Below are 24,026 nucleotides of genomic sequence, written 5' to 3'. Positions count from 1 at the left end.
TGCTGTTACAGACTATTATCAGTATTCTGAGTCAGACTCAAGCTTAGATCAGAGAATGCATTGTCATGAGGTATTAATATCGATAGTAGGAAGCCGTGGTTTACATGGTTTTTACATGACAAAACTTTGATCTCAAACATTCTGCTGATCAAAGTTTTACTGTTTTATAATGTCTCAATTTGGGGAACTGTGGTACCAGAAACTATAAAGCTAAATATCCCTTGTAACATTAGGTCGCAGCTAAAGTCATTTCAAGTTGTTTGTTTACTATTATGCAGACCTCATCATTAGCTGGAAAATTTGCTGCCTTTGTGAACACATAACAAAAGCAAGCAGACTTTAAACCGTTAAAAGGGATCTTTAACTATAATGACTTGTTTTGGCAGCAGACTTTGAAATTAACTGTGTTTGTAATGAATTGTTGCACTAGTAAATGGCACTATTGTGAAGTTAATGTAATGACACTAACTGCTCTCTGTGTTTTTGTCCGTGTTTAGTCAGTTTCCCAGATGTTGTTGGCTTACCTCTCCCGGCTCTCAGCAATTGCTGACAACAAGATCAATTGTGGGCCTGCCCTCACGTGGATGGAGGTAAATACACTTCCTGTAAAAGAATAATTTCACTAAAGGACTGCTGTAGATATACAGTTCCATCTACTATATATCGATATAGATAAAGTAAATATTACCAGGAACTTCAAACATTCCCAGGTATGAATTTATTCCTCTCAAATGTAACTTTACTTAAGCCTTGCAGGTTGTCTACTTTGTACCCTTAGCATATTCAGTCTGGAAGCACCAGTAGAAACTAATTTAGTGCACTCTTATATTAGTATTTGTTAGCTGATGGATGCTTCTGTTAATCTGACATGTACGTTTTGGGTTTGTGTTTTCATCAGGTGGACAATAAGGGGAATCATCTGCTGGTTCACGAAGAATCGTCCATCAATGTTCCAGCAATTGCTGCTGCTCATGTCATAAAGCGCTACATAGCCCAGGCCTCAGACGAGCTGTCCTTTGAGGTGACGGTCACGCTTTTTTCCTTTTTTTTGATAGAAACAAATCTGTAGCTTCAACCACGTCACGTACATGAGCGTTTATAGAGAATGGAGATGGGGGAACATGATTTACTTTCTGGATGTTTTTGTCCACTGCACCCAGCTCTCACTTGTGACTCCTTGTAGCTGTTGCCATATAAGTCTGGGCAACGGCTCCCACAGATGGTTGGGAATCATTCTGTTAATATCAGCTCCTTCACTAACACACACAGAAGACTGAACTCCAGTGAGCTACCTGGATGTAACTGTCATGGTTCAATGGGCAGGAAGCTTGAGCCATCAAAGTGCTGTGGAGAACAGTTAGGTTACTGATGGGGCAAGGCATCACACACAAGCCTCAGCTTCATTAGCTAGCTGCTGTACATCTTCTGCCAGGAGAAAATCCCTGATACAGAGATGATCCAAAGGTTGGAGATGAAACATGTTTAGCCAGGTGAATATGGTTAATACTTGTTTGCCCTATAGCACTGCATCAAGGCAGGCTCTCCTACAGAGGCACTAAAAAGATGCTGCTGCATCAACCCTGGCTCCTGGAATGAGTTCACACAGGGCTGCTCTACCTGGTGCACCCTAATTCACTCTGGAAAGGGACCATGATGAACATGTGTACAGAAGAGAAGAAGCAAAGATGCCAGCAGCAGAAAATGAGTGAGCCACACAGTCTTGCAGTGGCTTATTCAAAGCTAGGATTAGCCGGACCAGCCAGCTTTATTTTGTGGTGATGGTAGCCTTCAAAGGGCATAACATACATTTATGTAGAGCGTTGTCGTGATGTCTAATTGACAGACTGATTGGGGCCAAAGCTGCAGTGATGCGGACATTATACCGGTCCAGAGAGCTGAGTGTGAAAGCAAAGTTTTACCGTGGATCTACGTCCCTACCCTCACCTATGGTCACAAGTTTTGGGGAGTAACTGAAAGAACAAGATCGTGGATATAAGCAGCGGAAATGAGCTTTCTCTGAAGGGTAGCTGCCCTCTCCCTTAGAGGTAATGTAACGAGTGCAGTCATTTGCGTAGAGCTCCTGCTCCTGTGCATTGAAAGGAGCAGTTAAGGTGGTTCTTGCATCTGACTAAGATACCTCCTGGGTGCTTTCTGTGTGAGGTGCCTACCAAGAGGAGGCCACAGATAGACCTAGGAGACACTAGAGAGATTCTATCGCTTGGTGGGAGGTGACGGCTGGGGAGAGGGAGGTCTGGGTTTCTCTGCTTAGGCTGCTCCCCCTGCGACACCCCAGTTAATCGGAAGATAGATGGATGTTGTCTTTAAAGGACAAATATACATATATGTAGAGAGTTGTCTCTGTTTCGTTAGCTTCAGTAACTCAGTGTAGTCTATTGTTGCTTTTCTTTTATTTAAATCAGACTAACTGGTGTAACTTTCAGTGATGTAAGATAAATCACTGTGGCGGGGCGTGTTCTGTGGTGCCGTGCAGGGAAGGCGGACGCGCCTGCACGGCATCTGCAATCATGCCCCGCCGACTTAAATATTGTACTGGGTCCTGTGTTTGGTGTTGTTGGTGGTGATGTGTACGGCTGGCAGCGGGAGAGCTGCAGCCGTTGAGTGTACTGTTACAGCAACCGTGTGTGTGAGAAATAAAGTATGCTGCGAAGCATGTTCATGCCATCGGGTCTGCCATGATCATTCACAATCACTTTTATTACAACACCACGTGACTGCTCCCTCTCCAAAAACTGTGCTGGAGTTTCAAACTGTTTTTTTCTTAAAGTTGTTTTGAATTCTGGAAATAAAGATTTCTATATGCTGATTCCCTGAACAGTAAACAGTGTCTGTCCAGTGACTTACACATTAAAATCCTCAGTAGACCCATGCTGTGTTACTGAGGCAAAACCCTGATAGAGCCAACAGCTTATGAGCGCTTGTTTTGTCGATGACTTGAATTAGCGCACACTCTCACTTACTCTGTGTCAAAATATGAGAGTGAATTCTTCACACGTATTTTTTAAACTGGCTTTGTAGCAGTTAATGTTACACAGATGGTGATACAAGAGGAAAACGAACTGAAACAGCAATAAAGATGCCTTTGGTCCAGATATTACCAGTAAATAAATATGAAAACTGAGTAGGTGTTTGTTTTTTCTTTTTCTTTTTCTTTCAAGACGAGCTTTTCAGCTCTAAATAATCCTTACTAAATATGCACTTGTAAGAGGAAGTCACCTTAGATGTATTGTCGTTTCAGTTATAACAGTCATTGATGTCAGCTTGTTACTCTCTGCAGGTTGGTGACATCGTGTCTGTGATTGACATGCCCCCTAAAGAGGACACCACATGGTGGAGGGGCAAGCATGGTTTTCAGGTATGCTGCTCACAAAGCACCTTGAAACAGAAACTCACACACAGCACGCACGTTCTTTCCCTCTGGCTGTAAACTTTTGATATGACTTGTATTTGAGGTTTTCAAGGACAAGGAGCTTCTTTGGAAAGTAAACTTCAAATATTTAAGAGTCTGTTGAAAGGCAAAGGGAGATACAAATCCACCTTCATGTGAAGCTTTGGGGGAGATTACATGGTGCATCTGAGTTAATTCATATTCCTACACTGTGTTCATATATAGTCAGTCATGTGCTGTTTATGGTTTTATCTTTTTTCATGACACTGCTCACACTGCATAATGCTCAGGCTTATAACCCTCAGCATTATACAGTGCGACCATGATTTTCTCTTGGTACTAAAAATATTGCATGTTTCGTGAAAAAAGATAAAACCATGAATAGATACATGTTGTATAGTTAAGTTAAAACTAGGTGGCTAACTCCGCTATGTTGGCTGTTACTGTAAAAAGCAAGTGTTAGCATGTATATTTACCTTGTGCATTTGATTTACTGATGGCTGAAATCAAGACTGTTTGATGTTATACCGAAGTTAGTACATAAGTAGATATCATGCATTAGCTGTTACCAAGCTAGCCAACTAGCATTAAGACTAAGACATAATTTTGCTAGTGGTAGAATTAGCTAGCTGTCTCTTAGCTGCAATGTAAGAATATATGTGATGCCATTCTTGGCCATTGTTAGCATATATAATGTGAAGATAACTTAGGCATTCCATTTTCAAATCACTTTGTATGCTAATATTCACATAAAGTAATTTAAAGAATGGATTTGCTAAGTAATCAAATGGAGCATACTATGGTGTTGTTAGCATAGCTGTTATTGAACACATGTTCATACTGTTAAAGCCATATGTCATTCTACAAATGTCATTAAAACTTCATTAACTAAACAAACTCCTTCCATATTAATAGCATTTAGCTCCAGCTTCATGCATCTGCTTAGCTCTTATTGGCTACTGAACTAACTGGCATTATAAAGGGGGCATTGGCACATTCAAAATGTCTTAGTTTTCACTCACGGAAAGCACAAACCTGTTGGACAATCTATACCAAGGAGCAGGCCATATTGTAAGAGGCACCAACACTATGAAAAGCAGTGCGGAGGTCCTGTTCAGTTAATAGAGGTAAGGTACCAATCAGCTGCTGCTGCCCAAGTTAAAATACCTGTCGGTCAAAGTAGTCACACTACTGATGAAGTTAGTCAAAAAACTTGCTTAATCACTATTTAACATGAATCCTATCAGAGTCTAAGAAAACACTTAAATCGGCAGTTGTATTTTGAAGAACAGTATGTCCACTGTGTTTGTTTGCATGAAACTTTTACCCAGACAAGTGTATACAAAACACTGTGGGCAAGATTTGCTACGTGGGTGTTCAGGTGTAAAGGAGGCCAGCATTAAAGCCAAACAGGGGGCTGCGTTGGTGGTGTTTAACTGGTGAAACAGTGAAAATGATCTAGAAATTAATTAATTAATGCACCTAAAAGAAGACACCAAAGCCAACCGTGGATGTTTATAATACTAATTTTACAGCAGTTGCTTTTCCAGGTCTTTGAATAGGCCACATCATTTCCTGGCTGGAAGATGTTGCCTTACGCCGAGCTTGGCCTTCTGCCTGACAAGTCTTTATTTTTGACAGATCCCCCGACTTTATCACCCCCGCTGCTTCTCCTGACTGGCTCCGTCCAAATAAATGCAACACGCCAGGCAACAGTGGGTGCAGTGTTATAGTTTGTGTCTATGAAAGGATCTGAAACTATCCCCTCATACCCACATGTACAGTTTTTGCTTCCTGACTATAACCAGATCCTATTGTGATTACAGCGATGAGGAACTAAATGTTCCTCATTTAGTTTGAGAACCTATATTTTAAAGGTTATGTGACTTTGGTGAAAAGTCCAGCCCTTGCAGGATGTTTACTGATCATTTAAGTTTAACTAGCTTCAAATAGCTAGCTTCCTCTGGATTACAGAGTTTCTGAACACTTGAACACATGTAGGCTGGTCTATACTTACAGATGTTTTATATGAACGAAAGGTTCATTCAATTTGTCACATTGGAACTTTGTTAACAGTAAAAGCAAAGTGAAACTCAAACCTAGGATGTCTTGGTAGAACTGATGGAGTACAGTGTACACCAGCTGCACCACCAGTAGGGGGCAGTTGATGATGCTAGAAGTGGCCTGTTTGTACCACTAATACTCCTGTGTTTAATTGTATAATGTAAACTTTAGGTTAAAATCCATAACCAGCACTTCCACCAGTACTGCTGCAGCACTCCCCCCAAATATGATATGCAGAGTAAATGTCGAGTGAACAGTAAAACTCCCTTGGAGGATTTCAAACACCAGGTAGTGATGCGGGCAGGCAGAGTGTGAGGAGAGGGAGGCATGTTAGTTTGCATGTCACAGTATAGGGTGTTGTGTGCTTTAAGTAGCTTGCAAGCTTTGTTTCTTACTGTCCGCATTCTTTCAGATTTAAGAGCAACAAAACAGAGCTCATGGTTGTTGGCCTTACTTTTTTATCCTGTCACTGAATTGACCGTGTATTAGCAGCCTTCCTTCTCCTTTCCGTCAGGGAATCTTATTCAGAATAGGCTACTGTGCCACATAGGCTACTGCAACATGTCCAAAACTCTGCTATCAGGGTTCTGATGCTCATTTAACTCTGGTTTCCAGAGTCTGGTCCACCTGGGCTGGCCCACAGTAAAATCCTCAATGACAGTTTCTCTCGACATGGCATTCAGTCCTCGAAACTTCCCTGCTCTGACACTGGGTGGCTTCACATTCCTCTTTACAGGCTTTGTAGCTCTGTAAACTACAGTCACACTTGAGAACACAGTGACTATGTACAAATGGAGTGTCGATGTGCAATGAACTTGCAATTGTATCGTTTTTCTTTTACCCCCATCCGTAAAAGGCTGATGGGGGGATATTGTCGATAACTTGAACGAGGTGATGTAGGAGTTTCAAATTGATACCTTAGTGTACATACGAGGAGGCTGAGGGCACTGTCAGGTCGCTGGTTGGGATTGAATGGGTTCAATAGATTTGAAAGTGAAATTCCTGCGAATAAGATAAGATAATCCTTTATTAGTCCCACACCTGGGAAATTTGGGGGAAATGGTGACGTGGTTGTTCCAGGATGGTGGTTTAATTGCAAAATACTATAGGTGCTCTGCAACCTCACTTTTATGTTCAGTAAGAATACAGTGAGAATGCATCCAGGTGGAAACCAGCTGGTTCAAGTTCCTTTTTAACACTGACATGTGTAGATGAGTTTTGCTCAGTCTATCTGCATGTATAAAGTCCGAGTTAGGCCGCCATTGTTTGGGGAGAGAGTGCCACCCACCAGGTGACGTGTGCAATTGCCTTGTGATTGAAAGGATTCACCCAGAGGCTGAGCATGCAACACCCTTCGTTGTTGAATCCCATAACTGCTTCCAATTGGTCAGCAAATGCAGAAAAAAATCAGTGCAGTCATCAACCAACAAGGCTGTTTGCCATCCTGTTTTTAATCTGAGTGTGTCTGAGTCATAAACAGAGCCTTTTGAATCCCACTTTTTCCAGACTGCCGTGTAGTCTCACCTGGTAACATTATTTGCACTGTTTTTTTTGTATCCTTGGGTAACCTGAATGTCTATTTTTGCTAATTAAAGTTAATGTGATCATATTCACATGTAAAACCTGCTACAAACTTAAATGACCCACTGTAATGATTTTATCTGAGTTTTGCTTCAGTTTAAAAGGGAAGTGTTTATGTAACGTGATGACAAAATGGTAAAAATCAGACATAAATCGTATAACTGATATGACAACCACTCCTCAACATCTCCACACCCTTGGGTGCCATTATTGTCTTCTAAAATGTGATTGTATTTCCTCCCGCCTCTCTCTGTGCTGTAACTCTTTCCAGGTTGGCTTCTTCCCCAGTGAGTGTGTGGAGCTCATAAATGACAAAGTGCCACAGTCCATGACCAACTCAGTGCCAAAACCAGGTACTTATTCTCCTCTTAAACTATTAACAGGAAATGTGTTAGAAGGGCGTTATCTGATGGCAGTTAATGTCTCACTGATATCGTTGAGGTTTCAGGAAAGAGTTAGATCTGTGATGAGTGATTTGACTTTGGGTATATATTAGTGTGCATGCAGTGGTCTAACAGGCCCTTTGGTTCAGTTTAATGATTTGGGTATTAAAAACAATAGATCCTTAGTGAATATTCTCACATTATTTGATCCTTTTACAGTGCAGCAGAGGAAAAACATTTGTTGCTAATATATTGTAGTTGATACTTTTAATCTAAAATGAAATGGAATAATAAGAACTCTGTTACAGACTTCTAATATATAAGCAGGTTATGATTTTACTGTGAAAGGAAGCCTGTAATTCTGACACATGATCAGCTGAAAGAGGCCTTTAATCATGATTTATTGACTCAGCCATATGCAAATCCTCTGCAAATAACTGCTAATCTATTGCTGTCCAGAGCAAACAGATAAGCTCTTTAGCACACTCCAGAGAGTGTCAAAGACAAGTGTATAACACAAACCCTCTCAGAATCAAAGAGAGCACTCGACAGTGTTTTTAGCGGCTTGAGCTAAACATTGTCATCAGAAATAGCTGCTCAGATCTTATTGCTGTAAGATGTCCTGAATAAATCCACATCACATGCTCCAATTTTAAACATTGATTCAACCACTATGACTCAGCGTCACAGCCAGCCCGCTGGCGTTGGGTTGGGCAAGTGGAGCTGCTTTTCCAAACCATACCAAAGCCTCATTCTGGGGTCTCTATTAAGTGAGGACACAAGACAAAAGAAAAAGATGAAGAAAAATAAAGTGTACTGTTAAAGTAGAGAGGGTGGTTATTGCTTGTGGGCTTTCTGAAGCTTTTGGATGCCCATGTTATCTGATGTGCAGCTCAAGTATCAAGCATAATGTTGTTGATCCTTTCAGATTGTGACTAATACCAAATGCATCTTGTTGCAGTGCACACACAGCACTCTATTCAGTCCGAGGCTAGACTGTGCCTGCTGTCCCACTCCCTTGCTTTTAAGTAACGTCTCAACGCTTGTTGCTGTTTTTTGTTGTTGTTGTTTTTTGCATGAGCCCTATTTCTTATATCAGAATATCTGCACGTGGTCAGGAACGTGATTTTGAAATGGACACCAGATTTTCCTCTTATTGTTGATTCACTCTTCAATGACTGGGTTTCTATTCAGTGTATGAGCTAAAGTAGGGCTGTTCGATATAACGATATATATCGGATGACGATATGAAAACATCTATCATTTCATATCACGCTATCGTTTTTTTCATGGTGTCGCAACATAAACTGTTTACAGCAAGGTTTTGTATCGTTTTGATGGTCACTGTAGCGGCTATATGAATTTCTTAAAGTTCTCTCTTTCTCTTATATTTAAAATAACCACACTACGGGCGGACAAGCGACTGTTTTTATGGTTTGTCGTTAGCAACAACGACAGTAAACCCAGCGTGTGGCTCTGCCGTCCGCTTGTTTATTTTCCACATAAACCTTTCACAATAAAGCTGAAGATCCTGTTGAGATTTTTCAAAATAAACTGAAATGATAACAAACAGAAGGACCAGTCAAAACTAATCGAGGACCTTTTTCTAAACGAGGGGCTCCCTCTGTAGCATGGACATGGGTTGGTTATAAAAAGTCTGACACGGACCAGAAAACTGTACACTGCAAATTGAAACCGGTCCCCACCTCAGACTCAAACATGACAAACCTCTTCAAGCACCTACACAAGAGTCATGTGAAAGAGTGTTGAGAAAGTTTACGGACGAGAAGCAAAAAAGAGCCGTCAGGTGCTCAAAATAAACCTTAGACTCAAATGTTAGAACAGGCTTTTCCCCGCAGCATGCCGTGTAATAAATACAAAGAAAAAGGCGGCCGTTACAACTTATGTCTAAAAATGTATAGTTTCACGCATCGGTCAAAACACTCGACTCCAGGTACACGACGCCCAGCTGAAAACACTTCACGCAAGTCGAGTTGCCCGAGATTCACAGAATTTAAGAAAATGTAACATTTTTGTGATTTATATCGTTGTCGGGACGATAAATGTCGGGATATGAGATTTTGGTCATATCGCACAGCCCTAAGCTAAAGTCTTTGTTTCCTGAAACCGTGCAGATGGCCAACTCTAGTATTACAGGCTCAGGATTATTATAAGTCACAGATTAAAAAGTGGAATGTCTTTGTACATGTTTCAAAATGTGCATCGTTTGCTCTTCACTGTCTCAGTACATCATTAATGCTGTTGCTGTCTCATTGCACATGGATGTACAGTAGTGTTGGCATGTGTTTTGATTTGTTGCATTTGACTGTGACTCCTCTGCTTCAGCCTCCCCCTGCTCTGGCCTGCCGCCTGCTTCTTGGAGTCTCTTTCCCCCCTGTGCGTGTTGGTATACACACTCCACCTGCCTGTCTGCTCACACCACCCTCTCGTGCACATACATATAGAAGTATTTTCACATTTACACTTCTTTTTTTTTTAAATTTTGTACATCACAAATTTGATGAGCATAATTAAAGTTATAATCCTTAAGATTTTAGTCCTGTTTGATTTATTGGCACTAACAGTGTTTCATAAACTTGCTCCCCAAATTCTTCGGCAATAAACAAAAGAAATTGCTGTCATATTTATCTTCCATCACTGAAACCAGTTCAATAAAAACCACCCCATTATTCATCTAATCAAAAGTTGTTTTTGCTGACCTGCAGTCATTTCATTCCTTTGTTTTTTAATGTGCCACCCCAATACCTTCAGTGGCCCACCCCTATCAAAACATTCTGAAGGCACCCCTGGTTGATGGAGCAACAACACGAGCAAGAGTGGCCCACAGACTGGTTGTAACGCATGCTTTATACACTGCCTCCATCTGACAGCAGAGCTCACTGCAGGCTGACGGGCAGTCCCTGGAGTGGAGCGAACAGTGAACACACTGCCTCTGCTCAACCATAAAGTCCGCTTTACACTGGCAGGCTGACACCACATACCCCATGGCAATCATTGCTTTTTCGTCACTCTATGTTAGTTGTCTACAAAAACATTCTTTGTCTTCTTCGTGATGGGTACTAAGCTAAAGGACCAACAGAAGCAGAAATAAGGGCAACCATATTTTTGATGTTGCCCTCTGGTGAAAGTATACAGCTACAGCGTGTAGACATGGATCTGCTAAAATATGTGTAGAAAGTCTGTCTGCCAATGTCCAGCTCCCCTCTCTCTTCACTTGTGAACAAGACCCAATACTGGACATCCTCCACCTGAGGCAACAGCATGGAGTGGGTTACTCTACACTTTTCTGTCTTAAAACATGGCTTCAGACTTTGAGGTGTTGAGCTGTTCTTGCCACTTCACACTAAGGCCACCATGTGATGAAGCCAACCAAACTACATCTGCAAAAAGCAAAGATGAGATCCTGAGGCCACTTGGCGGTAAGCCGTCTACTACTTGGCTCGGCCTAGAAATTTTGTCCATAAAAATTATTGACAGAATCATTGAAAAGGGCAACTGTGGTGATGTCTATCACCCACTGCAAACTATCCAACTTGCTGCCAGCAACTCGGACATCAAGTTCTCACTGTGGTTGTACAGGGACTAAATGGCTTTTAGCCACTAGCCACACCTATACTCCTGAAACAATACCCACAGGATCCCCACAAGGGACATGGTTGAATGTCTTCTCAAAGTCTACAAAGCCCACTTCCACTGGCTTCCCAAACTCCCATCCACACTTGAATTTCCTTGATCCAGAGTTCCGTGATCAGGACAAAAACCACATTGGGCCTCCCGATTCCAAGGATTGGCTAACAGATGGACTGTCCTCTCTAGTACTCTGGCATAGAGCTTCCTAGGGAGGCTGAGGAGTGTTATCCTTGTGTAGTTGGAGCACACACTCCAGTTCCTCTTCTTAAAGATGAAGATCACTACTCCAGTCTTCCACAGGCACTGCCCAAGATTTCCACCTGATATTGCAGTGGCGTGTCGGCTAACGCGGCCCCGTAACACCCAAGGTCTTAAGGAACAGGGTGAATCTACACTCCAGGGGCTCACCCACCAAGAGGTTGTTTAACTACCTCTCTGAGCTCGTTGATAGTGATAGGAGAGTTGTACTACCTGCACTACACAGTGCGTGAGTAGAGCACTGCCTTGCCTTTCTTGAGTCAGTTTTGGCAGATGGAAAGTCTTGTTCAATGGGCTCACCAAACTTTTCTTACAAAAGAGTTTTTAGATCAGCTACTGCCAAAACCGCATTTTGCTCAGCCTGCCTTCAAGTTGATGGCTCCACTGTCTACAGTCTGCTTATAGGACAGCACAACAGTCTCCAAGCACCTTGCAGTGCCTGAAGGCACATGAAGGTGTGAAACATTAATGTATTATGGCCTGACTGATTAATGGATTGATTCTTCTATAGCTTTATACAACATGCTACATTCATCTGATCACACAAGCACTTTTTTCTATGCTTTTAAGTGCTTTCTAACTAACACATACTTAGGGTCAGCATCTTGCCCAGTGATATTTGGCATGCAGACTGGGGGAGCCAGGGATCGAACCACCAACCTTCCAATCAGCAGATGACCTGCTCTACCTCCTGAGCTACAGCCAGCTCATGAGCATGACGGGGATGATGTCAAAGTTCTACTGGAGGTGGAAATTGAGATGAGAGCCTGGGAGACTCCTGGGACACTCCCAGAACACCCTCACCATACGTTTGGGTGCGCCAGACCTAATTATCATTCTCTCCCACCACCTGTTCCATCACGTCACTGGGTAGTGATCAGTTGGCAACATACGGCCACAGATCTGATGATACAATTACGAAATCTCCTCATCCTGTGACCTGTGGTCTCTTAGGGACATCCTTATATGTGTTGTGGAAACACCCAGACATGTTCTTTGTTATTGCACAAAAGTCCAATAACTGAACACCACTTGGGTTCAACTCAATCTGGCCATTCATCCTAATGCCCTTACAGGTCTCGCTGTCGTTGTGTAGGTGAGCCTTGATGTCTCTTAGTAGGACAATGTCATCAGGTGGAACACGCTTCAGCACCGCACCCAGCAACTCCAAGTAGGCTGGGTACTCTGAACTGTTGTTCAGTCCATAACTGCTGACGACATTCAGGACGTACTGCTCACCGAGGGTAACTCCATTCTGAACAGACTCCCCTCCAGCCCCTCACGGGGGCTGCACTTGGAGAGACTGTTTGCACAGCCCCCCACCCTTGACCTTCACCAACCCACATTGTACCCGACCCCTTCACTGTGATAAGGTGGTGAGGGGTATGCATGCTTCTCTCAGGCAAATTTGAAAAGAAATTAAAGGAGCGACTTCTTGTTCGTAGCTGTTTGTGTGTGCATCTGCAAGCCAGTATAATCATTACCTCATGTGTAGGTATGTAATTTAAAAAACAAAAAGATGTGAGTTCATAAAAATCCTAAGGATTATAACTTCAAAGTTAAACTGAACTTCTTTCACTTTTGTAATTCATGTAGCTTTTTTTTCATTCAGTATAATTCATTACTACAACTATAATTATGTGTTCTGTTACCTGCTCTTTTAAAGTGTCATTTCCTCAGTTTTCCAAAGTACACAGTTGATCTGCTCTCTAACTTGAAGTGCTTCTCTCCCTTTGCTGATTCTCTCATGTCTCCATCATCCATCCATCCATCCAAATGTCTGTTGGCCCATCTGTCCATCGGGATGCATGCAGACTTGGAGATGGAGAGTGTAATACAGGACAGTGCATGGGTGGCCGACCCGCTAAACCACTACAGCATAAGTTCAGGTAGACCAAAAAAAGCAATCAAAAACCCCTTGGTGTGTTGCACCACCACCACCTTCTAACAAAAATTAACTCTTCTCCCTTGAGTGATGTGTTTGCACTGTGTCGCCTTGTTAGGACGAGTCTGTGTGCCTGTGACAGTACACTGGTTAACACTTGCTGTTTCTTGTGCACTTTTTTGGTGTTGCTCTTTTAAACCTTTTCTTTGACCTTTAACACACTCTTTTCTCCACACTCTGATGGTGGACCATCTGATTGTATATTATCAGTAAAGCCACAATAGTGTGGAAGTGTGGAGTTTTTTGCAGTGTTTGTTTATAGTTTTCCTTCACTTGACTCATCACATTATAATCTTTGTTTTGAAAACATCTGTCAAATGCAAATAACTCTGTTTCCATTTAAATTTGTTACACTTCTTTCTTTCACTCCAAAGTCCTTATTACTATGTGGATATTTTATGGGTGTGTTTAAATATGTCACATTGTATCATCTGTCTGTAAAAGAGAATACCATTGCTTAATATATTTAAAGTTCGCCAAATAGATTTGGGGTGTAATCTCAAAGTGAACAGTCTTCAGCCCCTGTTCTTTTCACTGCCATGGCCTCTCTAGGTGTATGTAAATCAGTCTAGGGGTGAGCCAGGTTACTCATTGTTGCTGAATATCCTGTCTGGATGAGGGCCAGCTGTTTGTGTGCGTCTGTTTGGTCAAAGCTGTAAGGCCATGGCAGGGGTACCGTGGTGCTAGGTCCCAGCCAGCCTTGATTTATTTAATCCTTTCACAATGTGAAGGCCTGTAAACCCATCCATTGAGCTTTAAGCTTTGTCCTGCAACAGTAAGAATCTGTCTCCCTCTCCATGGTGACTGAAAGAGCACATTCCTGCAGGGAGCCACACAACATTGGAAAAATATGCCTCCTCTGCCCAGATCAACGCAGTTCACCACTAACCTTTGCTGCTTCCCAGTAAAATGATGGAAATTGTTAACATGCTGTGCTGTTCCAGTTAAAATAAAGACCATACAAGCTAGGAGCTATTAATCCCTCATACCGTGTGCTCGCCCTGTGTTGCAGTGGAAACTGGGATCAAACTGTACTAGCTTCATGGTAAGGGGAAAAAAAAGAGTTGTGAACTTTCAATAAACAAGGAAGGTTAGACTTCTTTCCTCCCCAGACAACCCATAAGACCTACCAGTTACTGACCCAGATGCACCCCCATCCCCCTCCTCAGTGCAGGCTTCATCATGTCTGGGGACCAGTGATTTGGGCAGCTGTGAGCATACATGAGCCAAGACAGCTGCTTATGTGAGGGAAATGAGGAGAGAATGTGTGAGACAGAGTTAGATTTGTCTCCTGTTCCAAAGGATCTCAGATCATTTCCTGGTACTGTGAGACTGTCCAAGGTCTGTGTAATGTGTTTATCTGCAGCGTCAATGAGACCCTGTTGTTGTAAACTGCACCTTTGTATGGGTGGTGCCTTGGATTACGTACTAACAATTCAGGTTATGTTGTAAACTGACTGTGTGTGTAAGGGAGGTCATTCCATCAGTGACACAGAAAGCATTTGCTAATTGATATCCTTACTTGTTAGACTTCTTTCACACTTCAGTGCACTGCAACATTATTTTGACACACACAAGCCTCATTAAACAAACGCATTTCTCATGATAACTGTGCGACTAAAAAACATTGAGGCATGTATCCAACCAGTGAGAATTAATATTTACTACCATGTTTATGTTTCAGACAGCATGGTGTTCTTCTCCTGTCCAGTTAACTTGGCATCCTTGTACTTCTGGCATTCCAGAAGTCAAATGGATTATTCATGTCCATGCAAAATACCAGCTGTGTGATGCTTACTGTAGCACAAAGTTCTCATCCTGTTATATGGTACAAGATAGCAGGGCAGGAATTTACTACTTCCTGTCTGTAAGATCTATGAGGAGACAGATAAGCTAAAGTCTCAGTTGAGTTGTACATATTAAGTGAAAGCTCTTCATGTGTAATGTAAACATTTTTAGTTTCTCATCCCATTTTAAGCTGTTTGGTGATTAAGGTGCCTTTTAAAACTCATACTTTTTAAACTGGCTCAAAGTAGGTGACAAGGGGGTCCAAACAAGACAGTTACTAAAAAAAGACACACATGTTGGTGCCAGGTGAATTTGAAGTGGAAGACACAAACTGAACAGCTCATTTGAGCCAGCTTTTAATAGCCTGGAAGGTTCAGGTGAGCTGCATTAGTTGAAGACCCTCCCGTATCATCCAGTTATTACTAAGACTACACCAAGACTTTCTTCCCTCCTTACTTGTATATTGATTTCAGTGTAAATATTAATAGCACTCAGGTGGAAGCAGTCCCAAACCAGATAAAATAAAAGTATTACAAATTTCCTTTTTAAAAACTATGAACTGTGTTTTCTGAATCTCACTGCATGTGTGGCTACTGCTCTGTAGGTGTTCTGTCATGTGTTTCGTCCTAAAGGTCAACCCTGTCTGTTTTTATCTCTTTCATGTTAATGAGAGTCACACTGCCTCCCACCACTCGAACAGTGTCGCCAAAAAAATAATTCATGTGATCTGATTTTAGTGGCATCATATGACAAATATCCAAAGTATTGAATACATAAATTGGACAAATAAATCAGAGGAGAGAAAGCTCCATGCTCGCTGTGTCTATGTGTTTATTCAGCCCCATGGCTTCTATTAGAGGTCCTTCTCGTAGGAAGTTCAGAAAGAAAGTGGTAAAGGCCTCGTACGTAAGAGGTTGCAGTTTTACCTTAGATCTTGTTATTTCTTGTCTGTAATATTGTTACAGATGAACAGTATAAATTGGGCTGCACAGAACAAGCTCGTCTGACGTTGATCTAAGTTTCATAATGTTCTATTTTTGTCATTCAAGAAGTTGGATGATAACACAGGAATGTCACTACTAAATTTGAATGATTTAAAGTGGATTAACAACATAAAATAGTGGTAAATGCCTACCTATACTGTAAGGTAGTGTTGGCTCTCTCTTAGTGTCAGAAAATCAATGTGGGCTATCAGCTTCTGATACTGGGAACTTCAAAGGGGAGCACACTTTGTTGGAGCTGCTCAGAAAAACTCAAACATCTGATACACGAAATTAGAAGCTACTGTATCTTTTTAAAGCTCAGCAGATGAGTAACATCCCTCTGAACTGTTGTGTGCAGACGTGTTCATAAGGGGAAAAAACAAATGAATGGGAATGCATTGCAAAGAAGTAGTGTATACTTCAGTTCAGGACTTGAGTGAACGTACTGTAATTATCCAAGGAAATGTGTCTGTAATTCATTAAATATGCATCAGCTTAAAGCAGTCACGTGCAGTGAAACAGGCTGCCTGGAGTCTTGTGATTCTGGGTCAGCAACAATTAGTTAAAAAACAGTTTTATTTTGACTCCGAGTGTCTGCTGAGGGACTGAGCTAGTTAATGAAATAACAAGATAATGCTTTCAGGGGGTCTTTAGAGGGCAGAGTTGACATAACGTCATGGCTAAGCTAAATACATACAGGTTTTTTAAACCACACTCGGAGTGTTTGAGTGTCTTCTTGAGGTCAGTCGTCCAGAGGCACAGGGCAAGTTGGTCTTGTGTATCTGGTTTGATTGTGTCAGGCTGGGAGGTCTCTGAAATGATCCTGGTGGGAGAGAGGGGAGGGGGTAAGAACGAGAAGGAAGTCATTTTGGAATTTGCTTCAACTCAACAATGTATGTACCAGCATAGTCTCTCAAATGCACCCAATCCACCCTCAGTAAAAAGAAAACAACAACAAAAACTAATTACAGAGTTATTGGGGGTTTTTATTACCTTTGAAGGTCTTGAATATTACAAAGAATAAAAGTAGGGATGCTGCTTGTTAGGAGTGTGTCGTATGAAGTAGCATTTTCCACTGTGCAAGCACCTCTTGCCTGCTTTGACGCCGGTGTTGCCTTCAATGCTGTTACAAGTATTGGGAATTTAGCGCAGTTCAAAGGCAGTATTTAAGGGAAATTGACTTTAAGGCTTCAGTAGAGATGGCTACAAACATCTACATGACATGACGTCTAATCAGTCATCAAAGTAGCTTAATCTTTTGTTCCAAGTTAACAAAATTAACAGTCGCTGACCTTCAATCGAAGTTTAAAATTGACAGTGTTGATTTTGCTAAAATGGACCCCCCCAGTAATCAGTATAGATAATCTACAGACCTTTGCGTTTAATGTATAAGTTAAACGTTGTTGTGACTAACGCCGTCATATTAACTTCGCTATTACTCGCACATTCGTTAGTTTTGTCCGAAACAATCGTTGGAAGCTACGAAAGCCCATGTGTCCGGGAGCATTTGAAGGCATCAGGCGCGTGGTCGTAAACCGATAGGCTGCAGCTGTATTCGGACTCTGGTTGACAGAGCGAGAAAGTAAAGTGTGCGGTGTTTCATTGCTCTCCTGCCTTAAACTTTAAACTTTTAGTGTCTTGGTTGACGAGACCTCGGTGCTTTTAGAGGAGTTTTCATCGTCGTTTTGTACAGGTGCGACTTTAGCGAAAGAAAAAGCCAAGTTGTACTTTGGACTTTGGGAAAAAACTGTCATAACGCTTCTAGGCAGGTCCGGTGATATGGAACAGAGGTAAGGAAATGCGTTTGATTTGTTTCGAGTTCACATTGTGGAGTTAACCTTTATTCCAAATCTTTCGGGGTTTCCGCTTGTTTTTTATATAGATTAAGAGATTTGGATGACGGAAGGCTAATCCTGGGTTTTAAAGAAATTAGGGGAAATATTTTGTGCTGTATGACTCCGTATTTTTCCAATTCCTCTCTTTAATTGTGTTAAGTGTGTTAGGTTCTAGTTACGTATAATTACATAGTAAATGTTCGTGTAATGTCGGCTTATAGCTCTGAACTTGCACTTCAGGGAAGCTTTGCGTCAACGTTTGAAATATGTGGTTTATAGGATGTAGACGTGTTATCTGGTTAAACATTTAGCGGCAGATGATTACTCAGAACCAAAGACAGCTCAGTCCTCTATCGCTGGAATTTGAATATACACTGAGCAAGCACTTTATTAGGAACACGTGTCCAGTCTCCACCAATGCAGCTTTGTCATAAATTCAGTTTTTCAAAGCTGCGACACTTTCAGATATTATTCTATTGTTGGAAAGGTGCAGTTACTTTCATCGCTGACATGTTTACTGGTGGTGTAGTGAGCTGTATAATACTGAAAACTGTGCTTATAATTCTAAAGCAGGATTAGAAAAATAAACGTGTTTGAAATTAGCGTTTTATAAAGAGATGAAGAAATCGGAGTAGTTAATAATTTAAAAAAAAAAACAGTGAAGAAAGTGGGCTTAAAGATTGGGTACAATACTCCGGCAGCCCTGAGCCCACATACAGATTTATTACAATCTCTAGCTGCATCACCACCTGCAGATATAGAATAAAAACACATTGTCATTCAGAACATACAGCAGCATGTATTCATGTAAGAATATCAGATGTTTGCCTATATACATTATTATTAAGGACAAACTGCACAAAATGTTAGGAAATAAATACATTGCATTTACTTATTTATGTTATTTATTTATTTGGGGGTTGAAAAAATAATTGCTTGGCCAAACAGAACCCAGCTAAATCCACCCCTCTCTTCCCTCTTCCCTCCCCATGAGATGAAACAATGAGGCATTTTGCTCCTGATACCATTGCACACTTGGGCTCTTCTGTCCAAACGGGTCACTATCACTCACCATTGCCTTGTAATAGGCACAGACTGCTCTGTTGTGTACAGTGAACAGGCATGCAGAAACACCAACATGTGATTTGTTAATAGCTGTTTGCGCAGCATCTCCTACTGTTGTGTTGTATTAGTTTTACAAGTAATGCTTTTGTCTGTGTAGTAGTTGCCTTTCAGTGGACAAATGTCCCTTTTTCATACAGTTAATGTAATTTTATGTCAGTTCGTCCTAGTATAATCTGAACTTTTCAAGACACAAAATGAAAGCAGTGTGTGTGTTTGTTTTCTGGAGCTGCTTTGACGAGTTGATGCACAGTGCTAACTTGGAAATTCGCAGACATTTACAGATACTATTGGTGGCCTGTTAAGATTTGACTTTAAGATGAATACACTAATATGTAAACCAATATATTTTTGGCACATCTGTGAAACAAATTTCAGCTGGAAACTTTATTCTCAGGGCACGTAGATGTTTGAATCTGATGATGTACACGGAGTGCTAAAGAGGAGGGGCCAGTGTCTGAATTCCCCACCCTTCCACTCTCTCTGGGATCCTAGCTAATGTGATGATAGCATCCTGAAGCCCCAATGAGCTGTATCCACACTTGTCAATGGTTGTGTATCCAGTGTACAATAATACACAGAGTTGTTGTATTAAATGTCTCAGGCTTGAGTCTGCTGCCTGGCTCTTCAGTCTCCACCCCCAGACCTTGGTGTAATAAGCCAAGGCAGCGCAGTCAGAGAAGAGAATGGAAACTAATAACAAAAAATAAGAAATCCAGGACATCCACCTATGCCTGAAGCACTAAAGGAAATGGAAGTGCATGCCACTTTCTCAAGAAGCAGATGCTCTGATGTTGTTACTGTGGTGCAGCAAAGGTGCTAGCATAAGGTATAAGCTATCTGAAACATGTAATGAAATGTTAATGTCCTTTTTTATGTTGATGGTTTGAAGCATTATTTGAGACAAGCTGCCATGTTGACAGTTGATGTTGTGAGTGGTGAGAAACTTATTGTGAGTGCAACTTCAGTTTTTCTTTGGTTTTAAAAATGTTCCCGTTGGTACACCCAATCGCTGGTCTACCCCCTTAGGTGCCACGAGCTACAAATCTGGTAATTAATGTCAGAGAGAGTTTTTTTAAAGCCTACATCAGTCCCACTATCGTTAAACTAAAAGCCTTTTAACCAGCTGGATTTCAGCTCCAGTGCCGAGCGCGCTCAGCCCCCAGGCTGTCATCTCCTTTGACAGTGAGCAGATGGGAGTCTCTGTCCGTCCTCCAGAGAATCATGGTTGTTTTTGCACTTCTCTTTCTCAGGTCTTACACAACGTTGGAGTTGTTTAAAAAGGAACGTGTCATTGTAAACCTGCACAGTTACAAACAAACAAACAAACGAAAACATATTTGAGGCCCTTTTTGATGCCTCAACAGAAAGTCAACTGTGCTGTCTCAGCGGTTTTGTGTGTGGGCATGGCAGCAGAAGGAATCTCTCCCTGAGGGGTAAACTGTAGCTCTGCTTTCTCCTGAAATGGAACGATCAGTTCTTAATTCAGAGCTGATTGTGCTGCTTCATTAAAATGCTTCTCTACAGACACAAAATTCAACATTTTGTTTCACACAGTTTATCTAATTGGAGTAGGAAGCCCCACCCCCCCACCCCCTTAGCTGACAACGATTCAGCTTCAGTGAACACAAATTGACAGGATTGACAGCATGTTGTGGAGTAGTTGGACTGATGGTACTGAGAGTCGGTACCAGTGAAACACTTTCTCTTTGCATCCCCCTGTGTGCACCATGAAATTCATTCAGCTCAAAAGTAACTTTCCTTTCCCACCAGCTCGTTAGTTTTTATTGTCAGCTAGATGTTTGCATTCTAAATGTACTCGGCGGACCGTCAATTAAGTCAGCGTAGTTTGCAGTTTGCCTCGATAGTGTGTTTTTAATATGCAGAAGAGGCAGCTTCTAATTCATTTTCACCTAATGGTTTCTTGACAAGTGGCTCTCGCTTAGTGGCTGCTTCTTTTTAAATGATGTACAGAACAGCACATCTTTGAGTTCATCTCTATCAAGGCATCCTAAAGTCTTCACCACGTCTGTTAATCAAACGGCTGCTCAGATATTGTTACTGTCTTAACATCATCTTCCAAAGGCGGCTGTCTTTCACTCGGGCTGTTTCGTTTCTGGCGATTGAGATCGGTAAGCAGTGGCCTACTTTCAGTTGGAGTGCAGCGGTAGCAGAACGCAGTCTGGCAACAGGCAGCAAAGAGAAGCCGCATCTTTTAAAAGATTAGGCATCTATTTAATGGAATTTGCAACTCGTACATTTCTTCCAGTCTGGAGATAACAGAAATCTGATATGAAGGTAAAATAAATATAATAAATCAGTGAAACACATGAAAAGTACAAGGGCTGTGATTGTGACTGCATTTAGAACGGGTTGAAGGAATGTGTCCTGGAACACAAATTTTTTTAAAAACTGATGTGACACATCAGTTTTTCCACTCAGACAAGAGTCGGCTGGAATATATATATATATATAAGTTCCAGATGTTCTTTTCACTTCAAGAAGCCGGTGATCAGTAGATACTATAGGTATTAGATGATTTCCTCGTACTTTCACTGTTTCTTACTGTTTGTTATTCTCGAGCAAGGAAATTAACGCAGTCTGTGTCAGATTTCAGTAGCATGGATGAACAGTTCTCCAAGTTAAAGACAAAAAAATAACTTTCAGGGTGACAGAAAAGTCAAACAAGTAGTTAGTGTGAAGGGTAGGAAGGTATAATGATCAAAAAGAGGCAACTTTAAAAACAAAACAATATCCAAGTAAAGAATGGCTTGACTGAAGTGGTGATACAAGCTGAGAGCAGACCGCTGACGTCAGTGTGAGGGCAGACACACAAAAGATTAGACATAGTTTCATTCTCTGTGATGACTCAGGCTTAACTCTGAAGCTTTTCAGTGTGGTGGAGGTACACAGAAGGGCAACTGATAATGCTTTAAGAGTTTTAAAGTGATCCGCGGCTAGACGATATAATGGGAAAATGAAAAATGCTCCCAGTAAGGAAATCACAGCGCTGTTTCTGCATTACCCATCCTCTGTGTTAGGGTCGACACAGACCCAGTTTTAGGTTTTAAATGCATAAGAGTGCCTTTTAAATGTTACATTAAATTAAAAAAAAGGCTCTGGCAAATATTATGACCTTTGTGTCGTTGGGGTTGGTTCTGACCCAGTTATAATATAAGACTATAAAACAACAATTAGTGCTAAAACTGAAATCATAAACACACTGTGAGCTCACTAACACTGTTAGAGAGAAGTTAAGGGCTTCTCTCCTTCCCTGAACAAATGACGCCCTTTATCCCTTCTGTTTCACTGGAAAAGTCCAGACAGAAATGTACAGACATGTAAAGTATGTACAGACCAACTCACTTTAGTTGATGACTTGCAGACCACAGATCTCCAGTATGTAGCATACGTGAGAAGATTTAATAAGCCAAGCTTTTTTGTATCTTTGCTGAAGATGAGGCAGAGGACACAAAATAGCCTATACTGTCTTGTTGGAGTTTTGTGCATGTTTTTTCCATATTGTTGTGAACTAAATGCACATTTAAAGGAAATTTGAAGCTTTCATGAAGCAAGTCTACACAACTGGGTCAAGTAAAGTGACCTCAGAGTGTAAAACAATTCATCTTAGCAGTCAAGAATTCTGTCCTCCCAAACAGGCACCTTATCTTAGTCACTGGATAGCGTTTCCACGTCTCTTCACAGTAGCAAAAACAACTGGTGTGTAATTTAAGGAGCTTATGGATTTTCTCTGATAGGCTATCTGATTGATATGGGGGGTATCTTCTCTTCAATGGATGCTCATTTTGGATGTGAGGGACTCCTTTGTAATTGCCTGGAAGGCGCTATTTTAGAATGAAGACGTAGCTTAAGAAAATTACACATGCATAAAAGACCAGTTTCCATTACAATGAAGCTGAAATTCACAATGGGACAACCTGAAGCGATCTTGGGGGTTTAGCTGTAGTGCATGGATGCATCTTGTGGGAAATCTGAGCCTTCACTTATTGCTGTGTGAGGGATCTAAAATGTGTCCTTCCTTTCCTCCCTCCCTGATTCCTCAGTGTCTAAAAAGCACGGGAAGCTGATCACCTTCTTGCGCTCCTTCATGAAGTCCAGGCCCACCAAGCAGAAGCTGAAGCAGAGAGGCATCCTCCGGGAGAGGGTGTTTGGCTGTGACCTGGGAGAACACCTCCTCAACTCAGGACATGATGGTGAGTGATAAAGCATTACTGAAAAGCTTTTTTGCTCCTCAAATGTTGGAAGGTTAATGGGAATTAAAGTCCAAATGTCTGTGCACACAGTGGTTACATGTTGCTCGGTTGAGCGGTTATGTAGCTTACTCTGACAGCCTACGTAAAACCATTCATTTTTTAGATCAGGTTACTGCACTGGTAAGCATTGTTGTCATCTATCCTACTTCTCCTGTTTGCTTGGAGACTTTAGAGGCTGGGTCGCCTTAGCTGTCATTGTTGAAGTTGCTCCAGAGCCCTTTTTTTGCCAGTTGGCGGACACTTTGTCCTGCTGGAGAAGGCCGCTGTAGCCATGGTGTGCGTCCTTGGCTTTTAGGAGTGGATGCTGTGAAAGTGACATCCACGTAAATGCCAGGTCCCGAGGTTTCCCAGAAGAACACTGCAGCATAACCAGATTATTATTCACTTCATCTGTTATCTTAAAGTTGTGTTTGAATGGCATCTGCCTCATACGGCATGCAAATATGAGCTTGTAGCTGAAGACGGTTGCTGTATTGAAAGTCCATCTGCAGCCTGGTATCTGGCCATAATGGTCATAATAAAAATTACACCCTAACATCAGCTCCAACCAGCTTAATAATACTGCTCTGTTGTTGAGCACTGGTCAATAACTTAATTTTAGTTCATGTTGACAACAGCTTAAAAGCCCATTTGTTCAGGTTAATGGATGACATTGCATGTGTGGACGTGAAGGATTCTCATTTGGCCAGCACATTTGTTTACAGCGATCACAGTTCAAACCATGTAATAGTATAGT

At 41.5% G+C, this 24,026-nt stretch overlaps 1 protein-coding gene across 5 annotated transcripts in view; it reads left to right on the top strand.

Moving 5' to 3' along the window:
- arhgap32b (Rho GTPase activating protein 32b) overlaps positions 1–24,026 on the top strand; it is a 120,545-nt gene that overhangs the window by 86,395 nt on the left and 10,124 nt on the right. For 3 of the 5 annotated variants that reach the window (XM_039618502.1, XM_031738497.2, XM_039618501.1), the window contains exons 8-14: positions 498–590; positions 899–1,021; positions 3,296–3,373; positions 7,323–7,404; positions 9,781–9,831; positions 13,158–13,232; positions 23,081–23,230. In XM_039618502.1, coding sequence (XP_039474436.1) covers positions 498–590; positions 899–1,021; positions 3,296–3,373; positions 7,323–7,404; positions 9,781–9,831; positions 13,158–13,232; positions 23,081–23,230 — 652 coding nt within the window. Of the gene's footprint in view, positions 1–497; positions 591–898; positions 1,022–3,295; positions 3,374–7,322; positions 7,405–9,780; positions 9,832–13,157; positions 13,233–17,622; positions 17,850–23,080; positions 23,231–24,026 lie in introns of those variants that run through there. The other 2 variants (XM_039618503.1, XM_039618504.1) reach the window with 2 other exon arrangements.

The sequence above is a fragment of the Oreochromis aureus genome, linkage group 10 (genome assembly GCF_013358895.1).
Source record: "Oreochromis aureus strain Israel breed Guangdong linkage group 10, ZZ_aureus, whole genome shotgun sequence".
NCBI lineage: Eukaryota > Metazoa > Chordata > Actinopteri > Cichliformes > Cichlidae > Oreochromis > Oreochromis aureus.
Note: the sequence above shows the minus strand (reverse complement) of the source record. Positions and strands in the feature narration are given on the sequence as shown.